Raw genomic sequence first — 9188 nt, 5'->3', positions numbered from 1 at the left:
AGGAGGAGGAGGAGGAGGAGGAGGAGGAGGAGGAGGAGGGAGAGAGAGAGGGAGAGAGATTATAGAGATAACAAAGCAAGGGCCAGATAGAAAGATGCATGTTCTCTGTGATCATTTATTATGACAGAGACAAAATTTTATAATAAAAGGGTTCTGTTAGTCAATAAATCCATACATCAAGTTGAACATGCATTGGTGAGACATCTGCCTGTGAAATGCCATAAAGTTCTTTGTAGGGGGTTAGTACAAGAGGTCTGAAGCTTTTTCAGCAATAAAACCTAAACATCTCTTAGTGGCTTATGTAAACACTTCACAATGAGCCTTGGATATTTCCTCAGATAAGATACCTGTAACAGCTCAGCTTTGTACATGATCTTTGATTGAGAGCAACAGTACCTCTTTGTGTGTGAGAAATCTAGACCTGTTTGGCAATCTCTGGCAAACATACAGGCATGGCTGCTTTCTTCAATGGGCCTAATTTGTCCTAGGTACCTCCATCGTTCCATACTCTATAGTCAAATCTTTTCGTTTTATAGAAAAGGAAATAAAGGCTCAGAGAAATTAAGTAATTTGTTCCAGTTCAGGTCCATCTATCAAGATTTCCATTGTTCCCCTTTCTTTTCTTTTTTTTATATTATTTTCTTTTTTAAATTTAAACCCTTAACTTCTGTGTATTGGCTCATAGGTGGAAGAGTGGTAAGGGTGGGCAATGGGGGGGTCAAGTGACTTGCCCAGGGTCACACAGTGTTCCCCTTTTCTTAAGTAATTTATCCTTCAATTTCTCCAAGATCTTTCTCCTGCTCCTATATGCTGAACACTTTAACCCATATTTGATACAAATTATTTTATACCTGTCTTCTCTTCCTAATTAGAGTATAGGTTTTTGGGGGGCAAAAAGCATAGCTTACTCACCTTTGTTATTTCCTGACTTAGAGCAGAGTGCCTTTATTGTATAGTAGGAACTTAAATGTTTGTTGAATTGACTCATTTTCAACTTTTGGTTGTTTGAATAATTTTCTGCATTTGAAAAATGAATGATTTATGTGAGGAAGTACTAAGAATGGCTTTTATAGTTTATAAAAGCAAAAAAAATCCTTTCCAGCATAGTTTGTCATCCATCCTATATTACATGTATGTAGTACACATAAAAACATCTGTAACTACATTTCATAGCTTCTAACTGAATTATGACAAGATTTTTTCTTTTGGTAATTCACATTTGGATTCCATCTGAGAATAGTTTGCTAATTTGGTAATTCTATAGTCTGAAGATTCCCACACTCTATTATAAAGTATTTAAGACTATCCAGTTAGCCTTAATATGCTTTACTTTTTAAAGTTGGAACTAAAATTTATTCATATGACAGAATTTTCTCTGTTGTAAAATTGATAACAAAGCAATTATTAAAGTTCTTACATGTTTATGATGATGAGCACTGTAATTTATACCAAAGATAATATGATGAAAGATTTTATCTCAATATTATGTTTTATAATAATGAATCAATTTTTAAACCTATATTCATGGTATCTCTAGTTTCCATTTCATGATTAAGACACTTCACTTGGTTCAGACTACCTCAACATTTTAAGAAATATTGTGTCTGTGTGTCTGTGTGTGTGTGTGTATACATTTATATGTATACACTATGAATGTCTGTTTCAAATTGTTACACCATGGACTTATCAAAAAAAGCTCGATATTAATGCCCCCATTCAAAATAACATACAGTGGGAGAAACTTTAAGTACTTAAAAAATCTTATACCCTTTTGAGGATTGTATGAAAATATTAGACAGTCATGTAGTGCTTATACATTACTGGAATCTGCTATTCCCAAAGGAGTGCTTCAGACCTATTTAGTTCTTTTTAGGTCACAAGTAGTTCTAGGTCAGTCTAGCTTGACTAGCCCTTTATTGTGCCAACATTTGGGAATAACTGAATGGAGTGGGGAGGGAACAGCATTTATTATGTATCAAGCTATGTGTTAAACTCTGTTCTAAGTTTTAGGTATATAAATAAAAAATAAAGTCACTACTCCCAAGGACCTCATATTTTAGTAGCTAGAGACAACACATGTCCTCTCCCATGGTGGTAGTTGGTTGGTGGGTGGCAGTAATGAATGGCCTCTTCTTTGCAGAGACTATTTCCTCTTGATGATGTCTATAAAAGTCAAAAGAGGTGTGGAAGAACTGTCATTCCTAAGGTTTGGGGACTCAGAGTCCTAGAGTTGTCACGAGTGCCTATGAAGAGGTGATAATCAATGGAACTTGACCCATTTTGCATATGCTGCTGCCTCTTTTTCCCTCAGGATGCCTTGCTGCTTCAACTAGGCTGGTTTGCCTTCCCCTTGTTGGCAGGTAGGGCTGGTGATTATAGGTCTCTTTTCCCACAAATGTTCTTCCCCTGTATGGTTATTCCAGAGGCAAATAATCTGAAAGGTCCTGCTGTTCTTAGGGCCTCTTGGGATCACCTGCCCATTCATGGCAGTTCTTAAGAACCTTAGCTTAGAATATAGCAGAATGATTTTCTTTCCTTTAAATGAAATCCAGCTTATTGATTCTTCATTTTCCATATACTAGAGTTAGTAACATGATTCACTCTGTGATTTTTTTTAAGTAAGATGAATAAATTACTGAATTATTTACTCACTGTTACTTTTGGAATATTTCCATATGTAAAGTTATTATTTTACCTTATGTATGATTAATTATTAAAACCACATGTTTTAATCCATTTGACAGATTACATTAAGGATACCCACTGAAAAGCAATATGAAGGGAGGAAATGAAACTACTATAATTCTAAAACACAGCACCTTTTTAAAGGAGCATGGCAATGCTATATACTTATCATTGGAAAGTTAAAATATTTGTTATTTCAGTAGCAAATAATGAAATTGGGAAAACAGACTAAATTTTAGGCTTGTAGCACTTTGGAATTTTATTTTTTGCCCTCAGGAAAAAGACATTCATTTGAATATATTAACATCATTTTAAATGTTATTATTATATCGAGGCATTAATTTAAAATATTTGTCAGTCATCTGTTTGTGTAAAGGTAGTGATAGTGTCCGTTTATTTGGATTATCACGGATTCATTTATATTTCAGAAAAAGAGGATCAAATTAAAAGTTTAGTGTGGGTTTAAAAATAAGCTTTAGGAAGCAAAGTCACAGTGAATGACCACTTCTCTAAATAGAGAAAAAGGTTAATAGAGAGTTGCCCCTCAGCTGTCATTAGAGCTAGATTTATTGACTGTTTAAGAGAAGGAGTGACTAAACAGTTGTCTGATGACTGTTGAATTTGTTTCCATTAGTAAGTATAAGTGCCCAGAGGATCGAAGGAAAGTCCAGAAGGAATTTATCTCATTATAAAATCTAACAAGATTAATAATGGGGTGGATGTGACCCTATCTCCAAACCTTAGCTAGCAGCTGGAGCTTGTAAAATGTGTAAAGGAATTTCTATGAAACCTAAATTCAGAATCCTAGTTTCTTTATTGTTTTGGGAGGAGAGAAGTTCTTCACTTTTGCCTCTCTTCCTTTACTATCTTGATTGCTCATTAGAGTAGGGAGATCAAATGGTAAAGGAAGTGATTCTTATACCATATATCCTGTCACCACCACCTGTCATCTCTTAACTACAATTAATTTACTTTCTTTCACAGATGAATTGTACTTAATGAACAAAATTTTATTTATGAGCTAGGAAAATATTGGGTCTTAGATTCACAGTCAGAAAAGACCCTTGACATCATCCAGTCTAACCCTTTTCATTTTCTAGATTAGAAAATAGGGACATGGAGAATAAGTGACTTACTCAATGTCATATGGGTAAAGTGACTGAGCTAAAATTCTGACCCATGTCCTGTAACTCTAAATCCTCCTCCTATTACTGGTCTACATGGTTTTTATATTGCCAAACATTGTTATACCAGAGGTCCAGATTCAGGCTTAATATATAATGAGGGTCTATGCCATAGGGCAACTGAGCATTTGCCTTATGGTCTTTGATCTGAGCCAATCTTTTAGAAAACTAGGAGAAAGTAAGCAGCCTCCTTACATCCCTAGAAATTCTGGCATCATGGAAATTTACCATCTTTGTGAAGGAAGCCTGACTCCCACAGGTAACTAGGAAATAGATCTTAAATTTCTACTTGAGGAAAGGCATGTACCAAACTATATTTTTTATTAAAGAGGCTTAAGAAAAGAAAGGTCTCAGACAAATTCTATTTTAATAGAGATGAAACTGAAGTTAATTTTAGTTTTTCTTCAGTCGTATGAAATTCTCTGCTACATACACAAAATAAATTAGCATGGCTATAGTTATTATAATTGGTCTTTTTTGTTTGTTTATAAATTAGGAGTACCAGAACTTACATATGCAAAGAAGTATTGTTCCTTTACAAACAGTTATCTTGGAAAGCTTTATGTGATGCTATTCTTATTTAGAATAATTCCTAGAAATTCTCTTTATGAAATTGCCATCAGAGCACATAATATATTCTCTTGACTATCATCTGTCAATTATATTCATCCTTTGTGAGTACTTTTGCCTTTTTCAAAATAGTCAAATGTCATTTGGAAACAAGTAAGTGGAATAAGGTAGCATTGTTTTTAGTCAAAAAGTAGTCATCAACTTGTAAGTAATATGTCAATTTTTCTTGTTACTCCATGGAATATTCATTGTCTATAATGCGCTAAATATTTAGTGAAATAAAAGATAGGTTGGTTCTTCATTTTACTCTAATAGTGATTCTATAATACACAGAATGACTGTAGTGATGTAAATGAACACAACATCAAAACATAGTTGAACTCCTATTAACTATTATGACCAGTCTTGGCCATGGAAAACTGAATGTGAGTAAAGCTTCCTTCCCATTGGTGCTAAAGTATAGGGCAGTAATGGTGAACCTTTTTGAGACTGAGTGCCCAAACTGCAATCCTCATGCCACATGTGAGCCCCCTGCAGGACAGAGGGGTGGGTGATGGGAGAAATGTCCTCAGGCATGTTGGGAAAGGGGGAAGGGAGCAGCTCCCTCCAGCACACTCTGGCACATGTGCCACAGGTTCACCAACATGGGTATATGGAGATTGCAAATGTAAAATGTGCTATCAGACATAGTCACTATGTTAGTTGATTTTGCTTAACTTTTTTTCCTTTATTATCCTTTTTGTTTTTGTTTTTGTGTTTTTTTTTTGTTTGTTTGTTTTTTAAACCCTTAACTTCGGTGTATTGTCTCACAGGTGGAAGAGTGGTAAGGGTGGGCAATGGGGGTCAAGTGACTTGCCCAGGGTCACACAGCTGGGAAGTGGCTGAGGCCGGGTTTGAACCTAGGACCTCCTGTCTCTAGGCCTGACTCTCACTCCACTGAGCTACCCAGCTGCCCCTATCCTTTTTGTTTTTGAAAACAGACATCAAATTAATCTTTAATAAATAAAAGCAGTGCTGGATGAGAAATTTCACAATAGTTGTGAGCAGGAGCAGTATCATTGGATTATTCTTGGAATTTGACTTGAAAAAACAACTCAAAGTGCATGTTCTGTTCATTTAAACTTACTTATTTAATTGAGAAACTAAGAATATCATGAATGAAAATAAAAAACCCAACTGGCAATTTAACTTTATTTGCAATATTTCTATATTTGGACATTTCATATTGCAAACTCTGGAATAAAAAGCTTTTGTGTCTGCAAAGGTGTTCAATTTATGTCAGATTTACTCTTTTCTGAGACCACGTATTGTTGGTCCTAAGGGTATTGGGTTAGAGTATTGAGGTAGATCATGGGAAATCCATCAGCATTGTTGGTAAAAAAACCACTCACCATATATATTACTTTTACTAGGTCAGTAGCATTGTCTTACTTGTAATCTAGAACATTCTTCTCTGTGTTAGTATATGTGGTGAACAAGTATTTGCCATATGTTTATGGGATTGCTAAGTGAATTTGCATTTTAGATATGTGGCAAAAATAGTTCAAGCATTTGGAGGTTTCATATACCAAGTAGTTAAAATAGCCTAAGGCATGTTTAGATGTATTAGAATCATGAAATGTTAGTCCCAGCAGAAATTTCACAGCTCTGATCCAAATCCCTTATTCTACAGTTCATAAAATTGGAATACCCTGGGACTAAGTGATTTACCCAGGGTCACACAATAAATTGGTGACAGAGCTGAAATTAGAACTCAGTACTTTTGCTTACCAGCAGTATTCTATCCATTAGACCACATGGTTTCATTAGGTATTGACTATATCTGGAATTATTCTTTTGGATTAAATGAAGAATGATTTAAGAATGAAAATAGCAAGAAAATTTTGAATTTTTGGTCAAACTCCCATGTTTTAATTTATATATCCTTTTATTACTTGCGCATAATGTCACTTTTGTAATCTGCTTTCCCATTTCATACCAGGTCATATATCTTGTTGGTGATTAAACTCCATTTAGACTTTTCCATGCTTTTTCAGGATCAAAACCGATTAAGTGTCAGAACAGAGTTGTTTAGATAGTATGAGTGAATGTTGTTTTAATTGAAAAGAAACAAATATCTTGTGTTTTCTGAGAGGATTTTTGCATTATACTGATTGCCAAACAGCCTTGTGTGAGATAGCTGTTCCAAGATTTTTTTAAGACCCTGTTTTAAAACAAACAAAAGTTTATTTTTCAAAAATAACACTGTAATATATTCAAATTTGTTCTGCAAGTGCTTCATAGGAATTAATGTGTGTGTTTTTCCTTAGGGTCAGTAGGCATAATTGCTCTTATTTTTGTTTAATTGTGGGAACTAGCAAGAACAATGACATTACAGGAAATTCCTTAAGAAGATCCTATTAGCCTGCTTCTGAGAACATATATTCTAGTTAATATAAACCATTACTACTTAGTATATAATCATCCTCATTCATCTTTAAAAATCAGGCAATCACCCAGTGAATTTTCTTTTTAATTTTGTTCTAGAAATTACACTCTATTTCTTTCAACAAGGACATGTAAGCCATGACGGGTTTAGTATCTTCATTGTTTGATAGATACTGTTCAGGTGTATTCACTCATCACCATTTATCTGTAACAGAAGCACAAAGATAACTGCTTTCAGAGTCAGATAACCCAGAGTCTGGTCTTGGCTCTGGTTGTTACTATGTATATGGTCTTAGGCAAGTCACATACTTTCTCTAAACCATTTTTTCACCTGTAAAATGAAGGATTCAAGTTAGATGATCTCTGAAATCACTTTGTTATATTGTATTTGTTATATTGTATTACATCTAAATCCACATTTCTATACTGCCACCCCTTTAATTCCCATACCTAATTATACAAGTGTAGATTTCAGAGTCAGAGTACTTTGTTTCACATCTCACATCTGATACTACCTGTATAGCCTTGGACAAATCATTTAAATGCCTCTACCTCAGTTTCCTTCTTTGTAAAATGATAAATTTGGATTAGATGACTTCTGAGGTGTCATCTAACATGAGAGCAAATATTGATCCATTATCCCCCCTTTCACAACCATCTTAGAAAGATATTTTCCCCATGATAATTGATCCTTTCAGTCTCCCAGAATTTAATATTATCACTCATTTTTCACTCTTTTGCTGTTTATCGTCCTCTCCAGTACCTTATCATTCTGCTTTGACCTTCTTGGCAGCTCAGATTGCTCCCTTGATTTCCGTTTCTATAATAAATACTCCAGACCAGGCCATCACATCTTTATATATCTAGGCTACTCAGCAATATCTTCCTTTTTCCTATTTTTATTTTCCCTGTTTCAAACCATAATAGCAAAGCTGCTGGATTATCTTTCTTGGACACTTTTTTATTTATTGTCCCTCCTTTATTGTCTAATTACTATATGTTCTTTTAATGTATTGCTTGATAAGATTTCTTAAGGAATTTTAGTTACACCAATCTTAGGCAGGTTGTATATTCCTTAATAGCCATGAACTTGTTTCCTGTTTCTGTTATTTCTCTTACCCCAGTGCTATACTCCATATCTAATGTGTATTACATCAAGTACTATTAGGTTTAAACTAATTGTACTTAATTAAATTTGACAAACACTTATAAAAGCATCTTCTTTGTACAGGGCACTATACTAGAGAATAGGGATTATAATCTGCCTTTAGCTCTAAGAAATTAAAAGAAAAACTTTTTAAGAGAATACAGTCTAAAAATGCAAAATAGCTAAAATACTATAAACCTAACATAACTATGGTAACTGACAATACTTGACTATCAGGCATAAAAATTTTAAATCTCATTGTGGATAATTTTAGAAATCTAAATTTTAGAAACATAACCCAGCTAATAAGCCTAAATTCTCTTCTGTGCACAAAGCCTTATGGGCCAGAGCCACTTGCATTAGCCAAAGGATAATTTCCCTTCTTTAGCTCCAGATAAATTAACTTTTTGTCAATATATTCATACCATTTCTATCAGTAGAAAGTGAAGATACTCTTATTTATTTTTAAATGCAAACATGTGAAATGTAAACATGGTCATACCTACTTGTTCATATTATGAGAAAGGAATAATAAAGGCAACTATAATTCTTTTATACCACTGATGCTAAAAGCTAAGGTTAAAGCCTGATTCAGAGGCTAATCATGTAGCATCAGGTTTGGGATATATGTGGTTCTTATGTTTGGAGAGGATGTAATTTTACCCATAGTATATGTGAATCGCTGTGATTAAAAAGCTCAATTTATGACAGGATTCTGCTGTGCTATGCATATATAACAAGCTTCATTTTCAATCTTGGTAGTCTGAAAGAAATTCAAGTACTTTAAATTTTGTAATTACTCAACTGAAACTGGGCTTTGTTGCTTTTTCTTAGGAGAGGAAAATGAATGTGAGTCCTCTCACTGATCAAGGGGAAGGTTTATCCCCCACTTGGCAAGCACGCAGCAGGACCCTCCCGCTAAACTCACGTCTTTCACGGACAGGCTGTAAGTAATCAAGAACTGTACACTATCTCTTGCTCTAAGAAAATTCAATCTGTAGAAATCTAACATTGTAAAATTAATAAATTGGGAAGTAATTATCCATATCACCAAAGAATCTTTGACTTACTAATAATAACTGCATTCTTTTACATAGTGAATTCCCCTAGTAGAACTAAAACAAAAAATAAATCCAATTCACAAATCGTAGAGCCAGTTCCTCATTTGAGATGCA

The 9188-nt window shown here is 34.3% G+C and overlaps 1 protein-coding gene across 1 annotated transcript in view; it reads left to right on the top strand.

The window, feature by feature from the left end:
* CEP128 (centrosomal protein 128) overlaps nucleotides 1-8967 on the top strand; it is a 499758-nt gene extending 490791 nt beyond the window's left edge. The window contains exon 23 of the mRNA XM_044659982.1: nucleotides 8848-8967. Coding sequence (XP_044515917.1) covers nucleotides 8848-8967 — 120 coding nt within the window. The remainder of the gene's footprint in view (nucleotides 1-8847) is intronic.
* The last annotated feature ends 221 nt before the right edge of the window (nucleotides 8968-9188 follow it).

The sequence above is a fragment of the Gracilinanus agilis genome, chromosome 2 (assembly GCF_016433145.1).
Source record: "Gracilinanus agilis isolate LMUSP501 chromosome 2, AgileGrace, whole genome shotgun sequence".
Taxonomy (NCBI): Eukaryota; Metazoa; Chordata; class Mammalia; order Didelphimorphia; family Didelphidae; genus Gracilinanus; species Gracilinanus agilis.
The sequence above is the reverse complement of the archived record's forward strand: the minus strand, read 5'-3'. Positions and strand labels throughout refer to the sequence as shown.